General features: G+C 44.1%; 1 protein-coding gene across 2 annotated transcripts; it reads left to right on the top strand.

The window, feature by feature from the left end:
* The first annotated feature begins 12469 nt into the window (after positions 1 to 12469).
* On the top strand, positions 12470 to 20073 carry CALCB (calcitonin-related polypeptide beta). Of its 2 annotated transcripts, none has more exons than XM_012654272.1 (5): positions 12470 to 12569; positions 13606 to 13700; positions 13952 to 14089; positions 16118 to 16302; positions 16927 to 17462. In XM_012654272.1, exons 2-4 carry the CDS (start codon positions 13615 to 13617, stop codon positions 16275 to 16277), a joined length of 384 nt encoding a protein of 127 aa, XP_012509726.1. In that variant the 5' UTR covers positions 12470 to 12569; positions 13606 to 13614; the 3' UTR covers positions 16278 to 16302; positions 16927 to 17462. The 2 variants fall into 2 exon arrangements, with proteins under 2 accessions (XP_012509726.1, XP_012509727.1); XM_012654273.1 differs by lacking the exon at positions 16927 to 17462 and adding an exon at positions 19932 to 20073 and having other exon boundaries at positions 12504 to 12569.
* The last annotated feature ends 1910 nt before the right edge of the window (positions 20074 to 21983 follow it).

The following is a 21983-nucleotide window of genomic DNA, read 5'->3' as shown; positions in this document are numbered from 1 at the left end:
TGGAAAATGGCCAAGGTGAATCTATGAGCACCCCATAGCAAGTCCTGTGAGGAGGAGATGGAAACAGCATAGGCACCTTTGGAGGAAATGACCATCAAGCATGTCTGAGAACATCTTTGTTTGCGTCAGTGGTCTGCAGGGCCAGCCCTGGTGACATCATTGTTCAGAACGGGGCAATTTGTATATACAGGATCTCTCCATCTTTCATTTTCAAAAAGGATTTATTTTTATCCCCAAAGTATCTTTCAATTTACTTATCCTAAGGAGCTTGGCCTCTTTGGCAGTTTTCCTCTGGCTGCATTAGTTTGAAACCTCTCTGGGTAGCTCTCCTTGGCAGCCAACCCTGTTTGACTGACAGCATCTCAGAGATGATCTGCTCTGGGAATAAGCAGAGGGATTTCTCAGGAATAACTAAAAGTCTTTTTAGAAAACAAAGCCTTCTTCCAACCACTTATAATTTTCCTTTGAGTGCTCAGCAACGAGAAATAGCTCATGGAAATCTCTTTCCTTGTGTTTGCCTTTGAGGGCCAGCAAATGATTTTCTGGTCATTACATAGGGCTGTTTGGGTGAAAGAGCAACTTAAGAGATGTCACCACATTATGAATGGTTCCTGTGTTTAATATGCAGAGTAGACGGAAGCCTGTAGAATTGTGAGCACAGTGCAAAAGGATGTTACATTGCAGTGTGAATGATGACAACGTTTTAATTGAGAAGAGCATAGCTGTGCATGAGCCAGAGCCTCTCTCCAAAACTGTTGGGAACCATTTCCTCCAGGATGCATCCTGCTAGTCTGTCATCAGGTAAGAGTGTCTCTTGGGCTGCCTGCCAGTTCTTGGATGGCTGAAACACTTGCCTGGGCTCTGGCCACTCGCCCCAAAGGGCTCCTGAACAGAGTCGCCCAGAGTGACTCACACAGAAAAGTGTTACCTCATTTTGTTGAATTCCATTGTGTGGGCTGAAGGTTGAGTTTAGCTGGGAGAGAAGAAAGTGAGGACCAGAGATGAGACAACCAATTGACAATCCAGTTACAAAATGACACATGAGAACATCAAAGGTCTTAAAAAGGAGGGCAGGTGAGGGCTTTGACTTCTGCAGGATTTCTTTTGCTACAGAGAGTCACAGTGAGTGACAGGCTGAGCTGAGCACAGGCACAGCGAGTTCAAAGGGGTTGATGCAAGGATATAAGATGTTTTAGTGAACAATCTCTACTGGGACCTCACAAGGCAGAAGAATAGGGAGCAATTCCCATTTCTACTGAATGAAAGGCAATAACCTTGAGAAGCCCTTCATGGAATGGCTTTTCTCAAGCTGGTATAGCTCAGATGTGAGCTGGACTCTACCAACCCCTTACAAGACAGAGTCAACTCATACCATTATTTCATGCCTTATGGTCTCTGGGTTCTAGTTTTTGTGTGTGCTGTCTTTGATCTTGCCTCACATGAACTCTGAGATAAAACTCAACCTCTTCCTTGATTTTCTCAAAAATATCCAATCTAGGCCAGGTGCAGTGGCTCACGCCCATAATCTTAGCACTCTGGGAGGTCAAGGCAGGAGGATTGCTTGAGTCCAGGAATTGGAGACCAGCCTGAGCAAGAGCAAGATTCTGTTTCAACAAAAAATAGAAAAATGAAAAAATTAGCTGGGCATGGTGGTGTGTGCCTGTAGCTCCGTCTACTCAGGAGGCTGAGGTAGGAGGATCCCTTGAGTCCAGGAGTTTGAGGTTACAGTGAACTATGATGATGCCATTGCATGGTAGACCAGGCAACAGAGCAATACCCTCTCTCTCTCTCTCTCTCTCTCTCTCTCAAAAAAAAAAATCCAATCTAAAGAAACAGAAAAAATTACAGGTGATTTTATTAAAGATATGGGAGTTACAGAAGGAGTCACATCACAGCTAGCCAGGTAAAAAAAAAAAGCTAAATTTTCACAGTTGACATTTTTGTTTTTCAATTTTTTTTGTCCTTCACTCCATCCCCTATCTGCCAAGAGCAGTCTCACTTGTTCTTTACCCCAATGAGCTTTTGGGCTTCTGCTATTTCCTCTTCCTCCTACTTTTCTTCAACTATCCCCTTCAGACTGCCCCAAGAGAACTTTAAATTTTCCTCCCTCTAGTTTGCTTTTACTCCAGATAGGAAACTTCGATACCCAAATCCAGCAAGGATCCAACAAAGCAGCAGTAATGATGAATAACCCAAACAAAAACAAACAAGGAAAAACAAATGGTTGCACCACTATTATTCTTCTAACAAGTATTTGCTCAGTGGCTACTATGTTCCAAGCACTGTTCTGGGCACTAGTCCTCTCTAGGCCAAAATTTGTACAGCATCTTTACCCTCTCATCCTGTACCTGGTTTCAAGTATAATATCTCATTGATTGATTGCCCCTGGGCCAAGGCTTTTCATTAGTTCCGATGCCTGCACCTTATAGTTCATTCACTCCTGGAAGACAGACATTATCTCTGATCCATCCAATCTGTACACTGTGGAGAAGTAGTCAACTAAGGAGACACTGAGCTCTGGTTTTGGGACTGGAGGCTCCTCCTCTGAAAGTTTCTGGGGTGTTGTCATTGTCATAGTCTTCAGATGTAGAGATGATCAAAGCAAAGTGATAGCTTTTAAAAGACACAATTTTGTCCTCCAAGTGAATTAGCCCTCCAAGAGCCTTCTGTAATGACTATGACTGGGCATCTGTGGAGGTGACTGGGGCTGCCTAGAATTTCACACGCATGTTTGCCATGAGTTAGCTGAAGTGGCTATTTATCAAGAGCTTCCTGCTTCTTCTTAAAGATCTATAATTGCTATGCAAGAGGCAAATAAACATAAATATTTAAAGTATGGCTTCTGAATTCAGACTGCTTATGCTTAAGCCCTGCTCTTACTTGATATGACATTGGGCTGCTACTTAACTTCTCTATCTTTAGTTTTCTCAACTAGAAAGCAAGGATAACAATATCTACTTAATAGGGTTGTTGAAAGGATTGGGTGAAAAGATCTAAGTAGAGCCCTTGGCATACTGCTAAGTGTTGCAGAGTAAGCACTCACATGCTTCCATCAGTGTTTCAGATGTTTATTAAACCCATCTATTATGTTGGGCACTGTTCCAAGTGCTGGAAATATAGTGATGAACAAGGTATTCAAGAAGACTTCTCTCAAGGAGCTTACATTCTAGTGGAGAAAGACAAATAATGTTCAAATAAATGTATTTCAGAGATAATTTCAGAGAGTGCTAAGTTCTGTAAAGGAAGTAAAGCAGGCTTATGGCATAGAGAGACTTCTTTAGATAGGGTGGTCAGTGAAGGCCTTTTTAAAGTAGATGACATTGATTTTTAAGCTGAAAACTAAAAAGTGATTCAGCATCATTGATCAGTGATTCAGTGATTTTGGAGCCAGCCACCAAAATAGTGGTAGTGTGCTCTGTGTGTGGGAATTATGGGTGATGTCACAGGAGGGGATTGATAGGTGAGAGAGAGCTTTTTAGGGAGAGAAACCAGCAAGTGCGAAGGCTCTGGGCTGTGAAAGGTCTTGATGTGTTGGTTCTAGGACTTTTTAAGAGGGCAATATGGGTATGTGTGTGAGGGGAGATTGGTCTAAGAGAATGCTGGAGAGATAGAGAGGAGCTAGACCATGTAGGAAAGCATTTAATATAAGAAAAGGATTTAATTTTTTATCCTAACCATACAGAGAGTTGTCAGAAGGGGAGTGACTTAATAAGATCCATACTTTTAAAAGAGCACGCTGAGAGTTAGGTGAAGGAATTACATGGGCAAGAGTCAATGCCAGGAGACTAATTAGGAGACCACCGCAACTGTACAGGCAGGAGATGGTTTAGTCCAGGGTCCCCACTGGAGATGGAAAGGGATATATTGGGTATGTGTTTGGGGGTGAGAGGAGTAGAGTTAATAGGATTTACTGTTGGATTGGATATAGGTAAGGGAAAAGGGGGTTATTGGTGCTACCATTTACTATTACGGGTAAAATTGTATGTGGGCAGTAGATTTGGATAGATAAAACCAAAAATATGTTTTCTACAAATGGTTAGAGAGGATTATTAGACATCCACACGAGGCTGTATATGGCTTACTCAATACTCATCCAAAGGCTTCTTGCAAGCCTTCCTATAGAGGCTAGAACAATAAAATCATGATTTCCCAGGTTCTCTTATGGCTGGATTTCCATACAAGAAGTAGGTTATGGTAATCAAAGGCATTCATGAACAATTGGAAAGAAAAAGTGAGCTATCTTAGAAGATTGCTTTATGAGAGGAGACTGGATATTCTGGGGTACCTTTGGAGCTACCTAGAGTCAAAAGTGCTGTAGGTGAGCAGCAGTGGACTTCCCACTAGAACATCTCCATGGTGTGGTTTGTTTCTCCTGGATGTATTATTCCTGGCTGTATAGCATCCAGACCTGATTCTACGGCCTTTTAAAAAATTCTGTAGGTAACCCAATACCCTGTCCTGTTTAAATTAGCTTAGAGGATTCTATTATGTATGACTAAGCACACAGATTATTACAATGCCAAATGTTAACAATTAGCATTATTGTTAATAGTTATACTACCATCTCTCATAGCCTTCCATCCTTTCAGGAGTGTGTATGAAAATTTAGTCTTCACTCATCAAGGGAGAGAGCTGAAAACACCCATATACATAGATAAACTTGATTTAATTTTCTTCCTTGATAATCAGAAGAGATTCCTCAGTAATTTCTTGGCCAAGGAAAACTTCTAAGATGCTAGGTTTGAGAAAATAGGGTCTGTCCAACAAGAAATAACAGATCAATGAAGGAAAACTTATAAATCAGGGGTGGACATTCTCCCTGGCACCCTCCAACCTTCATCCAACGCTAGCAACACATCCCTTCTATATTCCTTTGAACTGAGGGCTTTTGTGTGGGTTTGATTTGTTGTTGTGAGAGAAGAAAGGGCACTGATTTTTCTGTGTGTTTGCCTACTGATTAAAGGAATACTGCAGATAATTGACTCTAAGACTAAGGTGCTGCCAAAGGGTCTTGTAATACTCTGGGGAAAGAACTTAAGAATAAGATGGGCTGGAGTATCCAATGAGGTCACATCAGCACATGACAGCCTGTTGCTAATTTTTTACGACATATTTTAGATGAGAAACTTAATCCTAACTGTTCTAGGGAGGGTCAGTAAGCAGTGGCAGACTCTTTATAACAATAATATGTGCAGTAGTAGTCTGTCTTGGTGCTCTGCCAGTGTTTACCATTCCCATTTATACCCACAGTTTGCTACTGCAAGAGCCAATGATTTTCTGCCCAGGGATTTTCTCTGGCCCCAGAAGCTTGGCCATACAGGACTGGATAGATGTGCTGGGGCATTAGCATCCCTGCGAGTACCTTTAAATGATGATGCACTGCAGTTGGTGGATAAATAACTTGTCATTCCTTGGGTGGGAAAATTTTGAGGCATGCTACAGTGTTCCAGAAGTTCTCTAAAGGATGAAGCCCTGGTTACTTATAGCAGTAACCCGTTCATTATACTCTGCAATGGCCACCTTCCCTCCTCTGTCTCACTTCAGTCTTCCCTTACTGGTGCAACTCCCAAAGAAATGGTTTATACTCAAATTCTTGTCTTAGGATTTGCTTCTTGGTAGACCCAAAGTAAGACAATGGTTAATATTTATAAAACACTTACTCTTTGCCATACGCTATTCTAAACGTGTAATGTTTATTACCTTATTTAATTCTCATAACAGCCCTAGGAAGTAAGTAATATTATTAATGTTATCTCTATGTTAAATAGGATGATGCAGAAGAACAGAAAGTTTAAGCCATTTGCCTATGGTCACACAACTAATAAATGTAGAAGCCAGAATTTGAACAGCAGTAAGTCTGGCTCTATAATCTGTGCATTTAACAGCAAGTATTGTACTCTATAGACCTGTGCTGTCCAATAGAGTCACCACTAGCCACATGTAGCTATTTATTTTTAAATTAGTTAAAATAAATAAAATAAAAAATACAGCTCTTCAGTTGAACTAGCTATATTGTGTATGCTAAAGAGCCACAAGTGGCTAGCAGCTATTGTTTTTTTTTTAATTCAGTATATTATGGGGGTACAAACATTTTGGTTACATGAAATGCATTTGCCTCACCCAATACAGGGCTATAAGCATGTCCTTCCCCCATTTGGTGTGCCCTGTTTCCATTAGCTGTGGGTTTACCACTCCCACCCTCTCCATCCCCCACCTCCCCTGCCTGACCAGCACCCAAGGAGTATTACTACTATGTAAACACCTTAGTGTGGATCAATTATTACCAATTTGATGGCGAGTACATGTGGTGCATGTTTTTCCAGCCTTGTGACAGCTCACTTCAAAGGATGGGCTCAATCTCTATCCAGGATAATATAAGAGGTGACTACTGGCTATTGTATTGGATAGTGCAGATAGAGAACAATTTCCATTATTTCAGAAAGTTCTGTTGGACAGCACTGTTATGCAAAATCCTCTTTTAAATGGATGGTCTTTCTCAAACTTTCATTGACACCATAGAAACACTGAAAGAAACCCTAGGAACACACACCTATCTAGAAACTTGCTCTATATAGGTCATAGTTGAGGGCTAGAAAAGATAGGAAAATGGCCTTTGAGTGGCTGCAGTAAATGTCCTAAGTCGATACATTAGAGCTCTTTAGCATTACTCGTTGGAGAGACACTCAGGTCCTTCCCTTAGCTTAACCCTCTTTACTTCTGATTTGCTCCAGTGAGTTCTATCAAGCATGCTTCTATTGTTTTCCTGATGGCACTAAGTTAGAAGATGAAAATTCAGGTAGACATGGCCTGGGGCTAGAGGCAGACATATTAACAGTGACCAGAAGAAACCACCAAAAGCCAAAAACATGATCCTGGGATCCTGGCTGTGAGGAAGACCATGGACAATTGAAAATGGTGGGCCAAGAGCTCAAAAGCACAGCAGCTGGGGGTCGGCAGATGTGGAGCTGAGCAGCCCGGCTACCTCAGGCCTTACTCAAGACACAGCACTGTGACTGATGTTCTTTTTTTTTTTTTTTTTTAATTTTAAAGTTAACTAAGCTTTTAATGACTTTGTTGTGTCTGCCTTTTGTTGGAAAGCATTTGAATATCTGGTTGCAGCATGGAGGTCTGCAGTTTCAGTTGATCCTCTAGATGGATAATCAGTCATTTGTGACCTTAAAGGTATCTTGATTTGGGTTAGGTAGGAGAATGTAGATTCACAGCAGTAAGTGGTGGAAAAGCAATGATGTTCTTTTGATAATGGTGATGAGTCATCTAGAGAAGGTTAAGAGGAGAGTGTAATGCATTTTAAGAGGGTTTCCATCCAAAATGGCTTTTTAAAAGATGTGTTTTTTTCATTTCAAGTATGTTTCAGTTACCTGGGAATTTACCTTAGCAAAAACTCCCATTGTCTGAGAGTATTGAGTATTGAAGGAGATTTTATTCTAATTTACTTTACAAAGAAGTTTTAAGGACCTGTATTTATACTCCTTTGCAGTGTGGAACAATGCTTTCAGACAGGGAGAGAGTCAGTTTGGGTTCTGTGAATCTGAGCCAAGAAAGAATTTTAATTATCTCAGAGGAACCCAACCTGAGTAATTCCTTGACGTCACTCACTGAGTTTGTCCATCTCTCAGAATGACCAGCTTGGGTCTGGGCCATTATTGCTTTGCTCATTCTCTGGCAGGCACAGACAACTCTAAAAATATTCTCTAGAAGGGACTTCTGCAGGTTAGATGTTGGTGTCTATTTCTCTGGAATTTGGGGGAAGCAGCCTGCAGACAGGTACCTGTGATGGGGAGTGGGAATCAGCTGAGGGAGAATGCCCAGTGGATTGAATCTAATTCAGGGGCTCTGTGAAGACTGTATCTCCATCCTTCAGCCAGTCTTCTTTTTGATTTGGCAGAAGAGAAAGCAGTGTGAAGATTATGTTTGTAGCGTAAATTCTAGTAGGGTAGGGAAAGACATCAAGATGCAAGGATCCTAGAAAAGCTCAGGGCTTTGAGCAATAGGTTGCCTCTGCTGGTAGAGTTACAAGACGGGCTGAAAGAAGGAGTGATTGCAAGCCTTCAACAGGAGTAGTTAGATTCAGGATTTCCTTTCAAATCCTATGCAGTTACATGATTATCCCTCTTGGGTCCCAGAAAGGACTAGAGGATTACCAAAATGAACAGCAAGACTCTCAGCTTCTTTACTTCAGTTTCTACTCCACCCCTATCTCCCATACTTCTGCCCCTTACCCACAGAAGATTTGAGGATCCTCCTGGGGCAAACAAGAAGCCAAAAGAAGACACATAGCTACTTATAGTTTAGGGTTCTCCTCAATAAAATAGCAAGGTCACTTCCCATCTGATCACTCTGTATTCAGGCCCATCAGTGGACAACTCTGCCATGCACATCTTCTGATTAGCTCTTTATTGTCTCCCTCTTAAATATAAATCAGCAGCCAAGGAGAACTAGAAATGTGAGGATAGCCTCTAATATGAAAAGAATGAAACAATTAACCTATATTTAATAGCCTCAGAGAGGGAAGGATAAGATGCTGAACCCCTTAAATAAAAATGAGAGGCCATGAAAAGTAACATAAAGGCTTTTAGAAATTAAAAATAGGCTCAAAAGAATTTTCAAAAAATATAAATTTGAAAACATCCTCCCAGAAAGTTGAACCAAAAAAAAAAAAAAAAAAAGAAGAGAGAGAGAGAGACAGAGAGGAGAAAATTATCAAAGAAACAAAGCAAGAAAATTTTCCAGAAGTGAAGGACATGAAATTTCAGATTGCAAATATTTCTTCAGTACTCAGAATGAGAAATAAAAATAGTCCACACCAAGACACATCATCATGAACTTTTAGAACACTGGTAGAAGAGAAAAAGAGAAATCATATAACAAACAACATCAATAAAAATAAACAAAAAGAAAGAAAGAAAGAACAAATAAAAATGAATTTCTCAACAGTCATACTGGAAATAGAAGACAGATGAGAATACTTTCAAAATTCTGAGTAAAAATGATTTCCAACCTAGAATTCTTTCCAGAAAAGCTATCAGTCATATGATGGCAAACATGCTCCACCAAAGTGAGAGAGTAAAGCATATATGAGGAAAAAATAGGATTCAGGAAAAGAGATAAAGAGGTGATGGGCAGAAAGAAAATTAAGCAAATGAAAAGAGGAATGACTAACTCAAAATAAAATATATATGTAAGGAAATGTAATTAAAGTACACTATGTGGCTCAGTCAGGAATAATATGTATATGGTCTTAAAAATATAAACCCTAAATATCTATTCGACAAACAAATAGGTGATGTTACTATATCGAGAGGTTGTGATTTGCGTAAGATGTGTTCTATTTGGGGGCGGGGTGATGTACAAGGACTCTTGTCAAGAACTTCCCTGATATATAAGCACCAGGAGGGCAGGAGTTTTGTTCACTGTGAATTCTTAGTGACTAAATCAATGCCTGGCACATAGTAGTTCCTCAATAAATACATGTTGAATAAATGAACCTTTTCCCAAGGAAAATTTTTTCTAGGAAATTTGTAAAGAAAACAGAAAGTAAGCTAAAATAAATACAAAGACACTTCAGTATATTATGTGGAGTCTGTTTCTTTCTAAAATTTTAAGACTGCCATCTTCAAAATTTAAAAGTAATGTTATAAAATATTTAAACTGAGCATCAAAATATTTAAGAGGTGATTTAATGGCCAGATATTCCTAGGAAACTATTGTTTGTAAGTCCTTATGGTAGTTAGGTTGGTTGGAGATCCTTGAAGCTCAGAACATTTCCAGGGAAATCAAGATGCAATTTTCTCAATTTAGAAAGCAGATTATTTTATTGACTTTTGTTCCCATTCACTCACTAATATCATACAAGGGTGAGCTGAGGAAAACTGCCTTGTTTTGCTTTTCAAGCTGACGGGCTCCCAAAGATTAGAAGCCCTCAGTACTCGCTCTTAGATTCCAAAAAGTTTTCACCAGGACACTGATTATTTTTATTAAATAAAAGAGGTGCCTCTTTGGATGAGCGATCTGCTCTTCCATCTAATGGATGGAAATTGGGTCATTCAGCACATGCCTGTGGAGCAGAGGGCGCAGCAGTGGTTTGTGCCCCAGCAAACCACTGTAGGGTCATCTGTCCCAACACCTCAGAAAAGTCCTAGTGACACAGACTGGGTCTTAGGAGAAGGTGCTAGCTTTTTAGTCTACAGCCCCAAAGATTCAAATTCCCTGAAAGTAATATTTTGGGGCTTCGTGGGAGGCTAAACACCAGGACTCCTCTTGTGCTCCCTCCCCGCTTTCTGGGGAGCCTGGGGCTCCAGGGTCGGAGCCTCCCCTCTCCCGCTCAGACATGGGGCAGTGGCTGGGGAAGAGGCAGTGCGCAGGGCAGAGTCCCAGGTAGCGCCTCTCAACTTTGCCTTTCTACTCCCCAACCCCTCTCCCAGGCCAGGATGGGGATAGGGACACAGAAGTCTCCCCTATATTTGCCGGGCTTTGCGAGGAAGGGCCCCCAAGTAAAAGCCACTTTGGTGTCCCACTTTGCATCAAAATTGAGCCCAACAATCTAGACGCAGAGTGACTTTCCTGTTATATAGAAATATCCCTTAGAGAGCTGCGGTTTCTGGTGTGGGATTACGAAGGTCTTGGAAGTTCTCCTGCTCTGCCTTCTATCCGCCCTCAACCACCTTAGGTGGAGGCTGGCTGTCTTCCCTGGAGAAAAAGAGACTGCAGGTCAGCCCGCCTGGTTGCAAGCTGTGCGCAGGGGTTGCAGGCAGGGCGGAGTCGCCTGAGTCTGAGGTTGAGATTCTTTTGAGTCGTTACTTGGAGTTTCAACTGTCAGGTGCAGGCGGTCAACCCTTCCTTCCCCACCAGCTGGGGCCTGCCACAGAAAAATGACCTGGAGGCCCCCCTACCGCATCCCCCACCCTGAGCTCCTTACTGACCTGCAGAAGCAGTGAGCACGAGCCGCGGGAACACCGCGAGCCTCTGGGTTTGCCTCTTGCTCGCACCCCGGGGCGAGGCTTCTTGAACGCGCTCCAGGAGCCCAGGGACGCAGGGCTAGCCTGAGGCCTGGGGGCTGTGAGTGGAGCACCCTCTCTGTCTCCCCACCAATCGTACCCGCAGCCCGCTCCAATCCTCTTCTGTCAGACCTGGGATCTTCCTCCCCAATCTGAGAGCAAGGAGAGGGTGCAGTGCCAACCGCCAGAACCGGGCTTTCCTTAAGAAAAAAGGGAGAGATTTGAGTTCTTGTGTGTGGGTATTTATGTGTCGGTGTGCGTGTTTGGGGGACAGTGTGCACCCCTGTGTGTAGAAAACGTGCCTGTTTCTGAAAGCAGAAGCACGCGGAATTGCTTTTGCGTCTGGGCGTGGTTGGTTTGGGTTCGTGCGCGCTCCCTTTTGCAAGGGGCTGGTGAGGGCGCGTCCGTTCCAGCAGTGAGGGCTGTCTGCGTGAACGCGAAAGGCAGACGCATGTGGCTGGTGTCCAAGTATGTGAGTGGTGATGCGCGCACCTGCTGCAGTTGCTCCCCTACGCCGGTGGGCGCTGGACCCTGGCGCGCTCAGCTCTCAGGAGCTTCAGGGAAGAGGGCAGGGTTCTGGAGCGAGAGAGACATAGAGACTCTGGCGGGCACAAGTCGTCTCTGCCAGGCGGCTTGGCAAACAGAGGCCAGAGGCGCAGGGCAGCTGTGCAAGCCAAATGGGCGCGGCAGTGGAGGGTCCTGGATTGGAACAGGGGACGCCGGATTGGCAGTGGAGGATTCAGGGACACCAGAGGCGGTGGCGTGGTGGTGCTGAGCCCTCTGTGAAGGTAGTGCCAGTTTAACCCCTTCCTTAGTCCTCTCTTCAGCTCCTCCTACCCATCCCTGAGGAATGAGGCGGAGGCTTGGCTGTCAAGAGTGACAGCAAAAGAATCTTCTCTGGGGTCCGGGAGCCCAGAGGGCCAGGGCGCAAGGAATCAGGGGGAAGACCCTCCAAGGGACCCCAAGTGGTCCAAAGAGATAAACTTTTCAAGGCTCCTCCCCCTCTGACACTCTTCCTACCCTGCCATGGGCTATTTCAGCTGAGGTCCCTTCAGAACCCAGGACTACAGCTCAACCTCCCTGGGGGGCCAGGTGGCAGGCTCGGGTCCCCCACTGACGCGGCCGGAGGGAGTGTGAGGCAGGAGTTCAGGAGCCAAGGGGGTGAGAGAAGGTCGAGGCCCCTCACGGTAGGCGATGCCAAACTCTCCAGGACTTGCCCGCACTTTCTGGACGTCAAAGGCTCTCCACCCTCTCCCAGGCCCTCCAGCTCCCCAAGCAATGACCTCAGTGCAAATAACTGTGGGAGCCGATGGCCCCCTCCCCAGGGAACTTGCGCGAGAAGTGTGAGCTATGACGCAATCGGAGCTCGGTCGGTCCTCTCATTGGCTAGTCCTGGCCACTTTGGATTGGCCGCACGCGCTGGTGGGGACCACCCCCCCTTCTGCTGTCACTGGAATAAGAACCCGGGGCTCCGCGGGGAAGGTGCCCACGGCAGGCGTAGTGTTCATCCCGGCTGGACCCGCAGCTGCACTGCTCTGAAACTCGCGTCGCCAGGTGAGGAACTTCCCATTTCGTTCACCCCAATAACCCTCCTCTCCGATTAGTTCCTCCAGTTTGCTCCATCTGCCTGCCTGCCCCTCCTTCTTCGCCTCTCCACCGCCTTCTGGTCCTACCTACAGCGGGTGGTCCTAGCTCTCTTCCTGGTTTGCGAGAGACGGGCGGTTAGGGTTGTCCTGGCATTTTCTCCTAAGGAGCGCGGATGGAGCCCGGAGCATCCCCAGGGCTCAGCATGCGCGCTGGAAAGCGCAGCGAGCCCAGGTAGGCTGGTCTGCGGCCCTGGCGTGGAAGCCGGTCCTTGTGCAGAATTCTGCCGGAGTTTGCTCCGGGAGTGCCTTGCGTCGCGCATGTCATCAGGGATCACTTTTGGTTCCTGGGATAGCAGAACCCTGAGATTTCCTTTGGGGCGTCTCCAGCCAGCGAGCGTCAGCTGGAATCGGGGACAGTGCTGTTAGCTGACCACGACAGTGGGCTCACCTTGGGGTGCTGGCGCCCAGCACCTGCTGCTAAATTGCGCTCCAGCGGAGCTCCAGCTGTGCTATTCCCGAGGAACCTGTAACTGGCACGTTAAAATTTTCCCCAAATCCAAGTCTGAGAGGTTAGCGCTCCTTTCCAATCTACCCTTCCTGCCTTCGTCTGCCATGTGTTGGCGCGAAGTCCAGCGGAGGAGAAAGTGAGAAGCCAGGCACAATGGGAGGGCAAGTCTACAGCGGGGTGGCTTGGTTTCCGCATAAATCAGGGCAAAACGGGTGGGTTTATGTGCATGCGCTCGTGGCTTCTCCCTGGCCTTCCCTAAAACAGAACCAAAATCCATACCCCTTCCCCGCAGCGAACTTGTTTCTGCTCCACCAAGTCATTCACTCACTGCAATGTAACTTTTGAGATTCACAGCAGCCCTTCTGGCAAATGAACAGCACAGAGGCTCAGAGACTTGGAGTAACCTGCCTGAGGTCACATAGCAGTCTTGCGGAGGCAGGTCTAGAACCTAGATCTGTAGCCTCGGTGCAGTGGTAACGTCATCCTCCCTTTACAGGGAAGCGTCATGGGCTTCCGGAAGTTCTCCCCTTTCCTGGCTCTCAGTATCTTGGCCCTCTGCCAGGCCGGCAGTCTCCAGGCGGCGCCATTCAGGTAAGAGAGCCTGAACTTGGACTACACGCCCCACTGCCCTTGGATCAGACACCTCTGTGCCTCTGAAGTCACGCCTGGCTCCCGGCGAATCAGCGACCTTAGGTGGACAATGGCCTCATGCCTTGTCCACTGGGAGTCAGCACCGCCACCTCCTCAGGGGAAGAGGCAGGGACCAGGAAGCCTGTCTGCATATCCCGGGGAAGGGGTAGGCAGGGGCTCACAGCTTGCACTGGCTTTGCTTCCCTCCCCAGGTCCGCCCTGGAGAGCATCCCAGACCTGGCTGCGCTCACTGAGGAGGAAGCGCGCCTCCTGCTGGCTGCACTGGTGCAGGACTATGTGCAGATGAAGGCTGGTGAGCTGGAGCAGGAGCTGGAGACAGAGGGCTCCAGGTAAGGCTCCTCAAGCCACTCAGCACAGGGCCTTTCCCCCACCTCACACTCAGGAAGGCGTAGCCCAGGTAGGAGAGAACACGCTGGCCAGGGTCCAGCAGGCTGTGGTTGTTCACCAGGACCTGGGGCTCAGCAGGTCTCAGAAGTAAGCTGGAGAGACTCTGTGGTTAGATCACATTTTAAAAAATCTATTTTTGAAAGCAATTAGGGAAGGTATAGAATCACTCACTGTGGGAATTGGTCTTTGAGTACTGGGGAGACTTCTCAGCACTGGATGAGTTAGGAGTGGTAAGTGTGAAGCCAGCAGACGGACCTGCCATCTTAGGAGATTTTAGAAATTTCACTGTATATGTTGTTCTTTCACATTTGCAAGGTGGGTGACTTCACATTTGCAAGGTGAAGGTGAAACCCTTGCAGGGGGTGGGAACAGGTAGAGCAATGTCTGAGGTAGGTCTGGATCTCTAGATGTGCAGCATCCGTGGAGACGTGCATGTTGTCACCAGACCAGGGAGGGCACCCTTCCCCAGACCCACCTCCCTGTGCTCCCTGAGCCTGAGCAGAGACCAGACTGGCCCCAGCACTGCCCGGGCAGAGGCACATGTCACACCTGCATCCACCCCAAGAACCTCTCTGCCGAGCATGTGGAATGCCAGAAAAGGTCACCTTTCCCCACCCAGCCCTTCCCCACTGCCCTGGCCCACTGCACCTCTGAGCTCTCCTAATGGAGGATGTGTGAGCTGCCTTCCTGCCTGTCCCTCCTACTCCCACTTGAAGCACCCCCTGCCTGGTCCAGTCTTCTGAGTGACTGTCCATGGTCGCGGCCCCTGGTGCATGGTATCTTCTGGTATATCTTTTCCCTGTAGCCTGGACAGCGCCAGACCTAAGTGGTGCAGTAATCTGAGTACCTACATGCTGGGCATGTAATCACAGGACCTGAACAACTTTCATATGTTCCCTGGCATCAGATTTGGGCCTGAGATGTCTGGCAAGAAAGGGAACATAGCCAGCAGCTTGCAGAGGGACCACTATCCTCACTTGGGGTGCCCAGGATGCCAACTGAACTCCTCCCACTCCTCCTGATTTCCTTTCCTGCTCCGCTTTTATGAACTTGATGCCTGTAAATTCCTCTCTGATTGCTCTTCAAGCTGGTATTGGTAGCTTTGCTTATGACTGACAATGTTTTAGGGACCTCAGAATGGAAGGAGAGAGAGCAGAACTCACAGACCAGGTTAGATATAAGAAAGCGTGTGGGAAGCTTCTTGAGAACTCAGAGGATTTTACAACAGCTGTCCAATTCTGTTATACTAAAATATGTACTAAAATAAGCACATCCCTCATGGCCCACCATTTGATGAATAAGTCTAATTTTCTAAAAGGACCCGAGCCATGGTGCTCATTACTCTGGTCCGCATCCAGGGATTGAGGGTGTCCGGTGCCTATGTTTAGAAGTAGCCTTGGCTTCAGGACAGATCAATATAGGGCTTAGTGGGTGATCTCTGTGACCCAGCTCAAGCAGCAAGAACAGTGTATTAAGGAGCAGGTAAGTACTTCTGCAAAAGGATGCTTCAAATCCTGTTGTCTGTGCTACTTCCAGGGAAGACTTTAGGGGAATTTCATTTTCCCATGCAAAGTGGTTATTTGGGGGCTTGTGGCCGGCATATGGTCTCTACATACTCCTTGTATGTCTTGGAGTGGGGTTGGGCCTTGTTGCCCACCACTCCCTTGAATGATAAGTGCAGGGTTTCAGCATGTGCCTATGGACTGGAACTCGTTTTGTTGTCGTTGTTGTTTATTTATTTATTTATTTTTGTGATGATCTTTGGGCAAAGCTCCTAGTAAAGGTTGCCAGCCTATTTCCTCTAACAACTTTGACAACTACATTTAGGAGAAACACTTATTGTTAAGTGGTCTGTTGAAGAGCTGCAATTCTCTTTATGAAGGTCCCATGGGACATGCTTCTCTCCCACCTCCCCCACCAGTCTCTCATTCACAGGTCTTTTTCTCTTCTCTCTCTATCCTGCAAATCAGTGTCACTGCCCAGAAGAGAGCCTGCAACACTGCCACCTGTGTGACCCATCGGCTGGCAGGCTTGCTGAGCAGATCTGGGGGTATGGTAAAGAACAATTTTGTGCCCACCAATGTGGGTTCCAAAGCCTTCGGCAGGCGCCGCAGGGACCTTCAAGCCTGAGCAGCTAAATGCCTCCAGGACCAAGGTGACTGCCCTTGTACTATGGGATGGGAGTGGTAGGGATTTGGGATTTTGGGTAGGGATTAGGGGTAGGGATTTTGAAACCCACTGGGATCTTAAGGCCCCTCTCTTCCAATTTCATTCTTCCTCCCGAGGTAGTGGGTTCCTTCTAGAACTGAGTTTGAAATCAGGACGCTAGGCTTCAGGCTTCAGAAATGCAGTGTCATTTTTCTGAGAAGAGAAAAGAAAATCAATGCTTGCTGAATTCAGAAAGGGAGGGGCCTGCAATACTTAACCAGGGCCAGTCCTCATTAATGAGAAAGGGCTCAACCCTTGATCACAGATTCAGACCGGAGAGCTGTAATCGTAACCTAATACCAATATTAGTAGCTACAGTGGAATTATTTTAATCTTCATTTGCCTTCTAAGCCTGCCTACAATTCATATCTATAATTCATAAATGCTGTTTAAAGAAGCACTTCTGTAAATTAGTGTTCTTTTCAGTAATAATTGTGATGATTCACTTTGTGTCCTTCTCGTACTTCTTTTCCCTCTCTTCTTTTCCTTTTTCATCCCCCCTAATCTTCTTCCTCCTTCCTTCTCCTCCATTTTCTCCTCCTCTTCTTTCTCTTTTGTTTTCTCATCTCAGGTTCCCATGAAGCTGCACTCACCACTTCTATTAATTTCTGTTGACAACAACCTGGTGAGAATGCCCCATGGAAGATACTTGTTTGCATCCTAATAGATACTGAAAAAAAGCACCTTTGTCACTTGAAAAGAATGAAACTGAATGCAAAATAAGCTAATTCCATATTTATTGTGCATCATTTTTATATTTAATTCTATGTCCAGTAAATGTGATGGCATCTCTCATTGGCTTATCTGGTAGCAAATTGCTTATTTGAGAGCCATCCTGTTGATCATGGCAGCTCTGCCAAACCTTAGGGGGACATGAAATCACTGCCTCTTGTGGCCCCTGGGGACACATGGTAATGGTGATGCTGTGCCTTGTTGTCTAAGAACATGACAGTATAATTTGTTTAAGAAAATGTCAATATTGTGCCATTTGTGAATGTCATCAAGATTAAAAACATATTTTGGATACGTTTGTTTCAAGACCCTGGTGGTTCATTTCAACTTGTTTTCCTATGTAATAAATAATAACAATAAATATTTTTGAATGCTTACTATGGGCCAGATGGTATTTTAAGACAGTGCTTTATACCTGTGAATTCATTTACTCTTCATGACAAAACTATGAGGTAGATGCTATTATTCTACTTCACAGCTAAGGGAGCAGAGGCCGGGAGAAGTGAAGTCCAAGGTCATGCAGATGGATGGTGGCAGGTCCAGGCACTGGTTTCCAAGGCTTACAGGTGAAACCAGTGCTTTATGTGCTTTCAACAGCACATTCTTTGGCCTAGCTGTCTGGACACGGTAGACCCTCAGATTTTGGAGTCACATGGAAAATTTTTAAACATACAAAAAAGCCTAGTCTTTATATAATATAATGAATTTTTTGCACCCATTACTTGGTTTCAAGAATGATGAGTGGTTAATATTGTTACACCTACGTACCATCTACTCCTCTGCCCCCAGTGTATTATTATATCAATACATTCATAAACATTTCACCATGTATTTCTAAATAGGAAGGCTTCTTTAAACATAGCTACATCCCACTTAACAACTAAAATAAATTAACAATAATTTCTTAATACTTTAATATCACATATCGAGTCATGATTCAAATTCCCCAGTTATCATTCTCATATATATATTATCATATATATGTATATATATAAATTTAGGGCTCAAAGTAGTGGGTCTTCACATTTGCTGTGGTTTGGATATTGTTTGTTTGGCCCTGCCAAGCTTCATGTTGAAATTTGATCCCCAGTGTTGGAGGTGGGACCTAGTGGGAGGTGTTTGGGTCATGCGGGTGGATCCCTCATGAATGGCTTGGTGCCATTCTCAGGATGCTGAGTTCTTGCTCTACTAGTTCCTGGGAGAGCTGTTTCTTAAAAAAAGCCTGGCACTTTCCCATCTGCCTTGCTTTCTCTCTCACCATGTGATCTCTGCATGCTGGCTGCCCTTCATCTTCTGCAGCCCGAGGCCCTCACCAGAAGCACATGCTGGCATGTTGCTTCTTGTCCAGCCTGCAGAACTGTGAGCCAAATAAAACTCTTTTCTTTATAAGTCACCCAGCCTCAGATATTTCTTTATAGCAACACAAATGGACTAAGACAACATTACTGCTGGTTGATACATTTTAAGTTTCTTCCAATCTCTATCTTTTTCCTCCTTGCAGTTTATCTGTTGGAGAGACAGGTTATTTGTCCAATAAAGTTTTCCACATTCTCCATCTCTATGGTGAGGTTTAACATGTATATCCTGTGAATCGGGGGTCAGATCTAGAGTAACGGGAAGAGAAGGAGGAGATGAGGTCAGAGAGTAGATGAGGAGGACAGATCATGTGGGACTTTGTAGGGCATAGGAAACAGTTTGGCTTTTTATCAGTCCAGTTCTAGTCTGGAAAACAGAAACTATGTCAGTAATGTTAACAGAAAGAATTTAATATAAGGAATTGGCTAAATGGGTATTAGAGTAAAAGGCAAAAGAGAACAAAAGGTAGCACAGAGGTAGAAACTGTAGGAAGCAGGGCTGCCATCACAGGGCTAGGGTTACAAGGGCAAGAGGTGGGGTAATTAGAACCTAGAAACTTGGAGAAGGAGTCTCAGACCACTGAGAAGAGAAGTCGACAGATACCAGTATCTCTGAGGGAATTCAATAAGGCTAATCTAGGAGCATGAACAACAAAATTGCAAACAACTTCACTGCCAGAGCACAGCAACTCTGTAGGTGATGCTGACAGCAACAGAAATCAAAACTGGAAGGAGCCAGTTCCTTCTTCCTCATGCCTCTTGTCTCCTTTTAGGATTTCTGGTTGGCAGAGCCTAAAGGGAGTCCAGCTGGCAAGGGAAAATGCGGTTTGCAGAATATCAACTCCAGTATTTCATTGTAAACATGTACTTTTAAATTTACACATAGAAAAGTGCATTCTTTCCGGTGTACAGTTCGATGAGTTTTGACGACTACATTGGCTCATGTAACCACCAGCACAATAAAGGCATAAAACAGTTCCATCACTCCCCCAGATTCTTCCATGCTTCCCCTTTGCAGCCAATCCCTCCCCCAGCCCTTACTCTCTGATAATGACTGTTTTGTTCTCTATCTCTATAGTTTCGTCTTCTCCAGAATGTCAGATGCATGTAGTTTTGAGTCTGGCTTCTTTTACTCAGCATACTGCATTTGAGATTTATCCATGTTGTTGCATGTATCAGTGATGTGTTTCTTTTTATTACTGAGTAGTAGTACATTGTAGGCATGCACCACAGTTGATTTATTAATTTATCCATTTAAAGACACTTGGGTTGTTTCCAGTTTTTGGCATTTATGAATGGAAGTTCTGTAAACATTCATGGATAGATTTTTGTGTGAAGATGAGTGTAGTGGGCTGAATGGGGTCCCCAAAACAGGTATGTCCATGTCTTAATCACTGGAAAGTATGAATGCTATCTTACTTGAAAAAGGGGTCTTTGCCGATGTAATCAAGTTAAGACTCTTAAAATGAGATCATCCTAGGTTGGCCAGGTATGTCCTAAATCCAATGATATACCCTTATAAGAGAGACACAGAAAAGAAGACACACACGGAGGAGGTGACATGAAGACAGAGGCAGAGAGGCATGGGCCAAGGAAGCCAGTGACTACCAGAAGCCAGAAAAAGCATAGAAGAAATTCTCGCCTAAGGTCTCTGGAAGTGCAGTCTTGCCGACACTAGATTTTGGACTGCTGGTCTCCAGAACTTTGAGAGAATAAATATCTATCGTTTTAAGCCGTCAAGTTTGTGGTAATTTGTTCCAGCAGTCCTAGAAATGAATACAACACATTTTCATTTCTTTGGGGTAAGTACCTTGGAGTGGGATTGCTGGGTTATTTGGCCAGTGTGTATTTAACTTTATAAGAAACCAATGGAGCTGGATATTGTGGCTCATGCCTGTAATCCCAGTGACTCTGGGGGATGAGGAGAGAAGATCACTTGAGGCCAGGAGTTTGAGACCAGCCTGACCCCATCTCTAAAACAATGAAAAGAAAATTAGCTGAGAGTGGTCGCATGTGCCTGCTGTCCTAGCTACTCAGGAGGCTGAAGTGGGAGGATGGCTTGAGTCCAGGAATTTGAGGCTGCAGTGAGCTATGATTGCACCACTGCATTCCAGCCTGGATGATAGAGCAAGACACCATTTCTAAGAAAAAAAGAAACTGCAAAATTGTTTTCCAAGGTGGCTGTACCATTTTGAATTCCCACAGGCCATTTGTGAGAGTTCTAGTACTTCCAGAAGAAGATATGTAATAGTATCTCATTTCCCTAACGACTAATGCTGTTGGGCATCTTTTCCTGCGCTTATTTGCCATCTGTTTCTATCACTTTTGTTGAAGTGTCTGTTCAAATCTTTTGCTAAATTTTTAGTGGGTTGTGTGTTTTACTACTAAGTTTTGAGACTTCTTTCTATGGTGTGGATGCAAGATTATTATCATATATGTGATTTGCAAATGTGGATTGATTTTTCATATTCCTAGCAGTGTCTTTCATAGAGAAAAAGTTTTAATTTTGTTGAAGTTCAATTAATCATTTTTTCTTATGTATATTATGCTTTTGGTTCATATCTAAGAACTCTTTGCCTAACTCAAGGTCCCAAGGTCCCAATGATTTTATCTTATACCTTCTAATTAATGTTTTATAGTTTTATGTTTTTATTCTTGTCCGTGATCCATTTTGAGTTAATTTTTATATAAGGTAGTAGGTGTAGGTTGAGATTAATATATGTGCATATGTATGCCCAATAGTTCTACCACCATTTGTTGAAAAGACTATTACTTCACCATTTAATTGCCTTTGTCAAAAATCAGTTGATCATATTTGTATGGGAATATTTGTGGGCTGTCCATTCTGTCTCATTGATCTATGTGACTATCCTTTTGCTGTGTCATACTGTCTTGATTACTGTGGTGTTAAAGTAAGTCTGGAAACCAGATAGTGTGGGTCCTCCAACATTGTTAATTCTTTTTCAAAATGATTTTGGCTATTTTAGATTCTTCGTCTTTTCTTATACATTAGAATCAGCTTGTTGATATCTATAAAATTCCTGGTGAGATCTTGACTGAATCAGTAGATCAATTTAGGGAAGATTAGCATATTAATAATATTAAGTTGTGTTTCCACTTATTTAGGTCTTCTTTGATTTTTTTTATCAGTGCTTTTTAGTTTTCAGCAGAAAGATCCTGTATGTATTAATATTTTGTTAGATTTATAACTATTTTATTTTTTAATGCTAATGTGAATGGTGCTTAAAATGTTTTATTATTTCTATTTGTCCATTGATGGTAGATAGAAATATAATATTTTAAAATATAAACCTTGTATTATGTGACCTTGCTAAATGCACTTATTCATTCTATGAGCTTTTATGTTATTTCTTTGGGATTTTTCTATGTAGATAGTTATGTTTTCTTTTATTAGAGTCAGTTTTATTTCTTCCTTTTTAATCAGCCTATCTTTCATTTTTTTCTTGACTTATTACACTGGCTAGAACTTCCAATATGATATTTTTTTGGGACAGAGGCTCACTCCATTGCCATAAGTAGA

Source organism: Propithecus coquereli, unplaced genomic scaffold (assembly GCF_000956105.1).
Source record: "Propithecus coquereli isolate 6110/MARCELLA unplaced genomic scaffold, Pcoq_1.0 Scaffold44, whole genome shotgun sequence".
In the NCBI taxonomy this organism is placed as follows: domain Eukaryota; kingdom Metazoa; phylum Chordata; class Mammalia; order Primates; family Indriidae; genus Propithecus; species Propithecus coquereli.
Note: the sequence above shows the minus strand (reverse complement) of the source record. Positions and strands in the feature narration are given on the sequence as shown.

Bases quoted from the DNA above. Each gene is read 5' to 3' on its own strand.
- CALCB (XM_012654273.1), top strand. From the start codon at position 13,615: ATGGGCTTCCGGAAGTTCTCCCCTTTCCTGGCTCTCAGTATCTTGGCC. The intron at 13,701-13,951 runs GTAAGAGAGCCT...TTCCCTCCCCAG, and splicing joins CTCCAGGCGGCGCCATTCAG to GTCCGCCCTGGAGAGCATCC. The intron at 14,090-16,117 runs GTAAGGCTCCTC...CCTGCAAATCAG, and splicing joins CTGGAGACAGAGGGCTCCAG to TGTCACTGCCCAGAAGAGAG.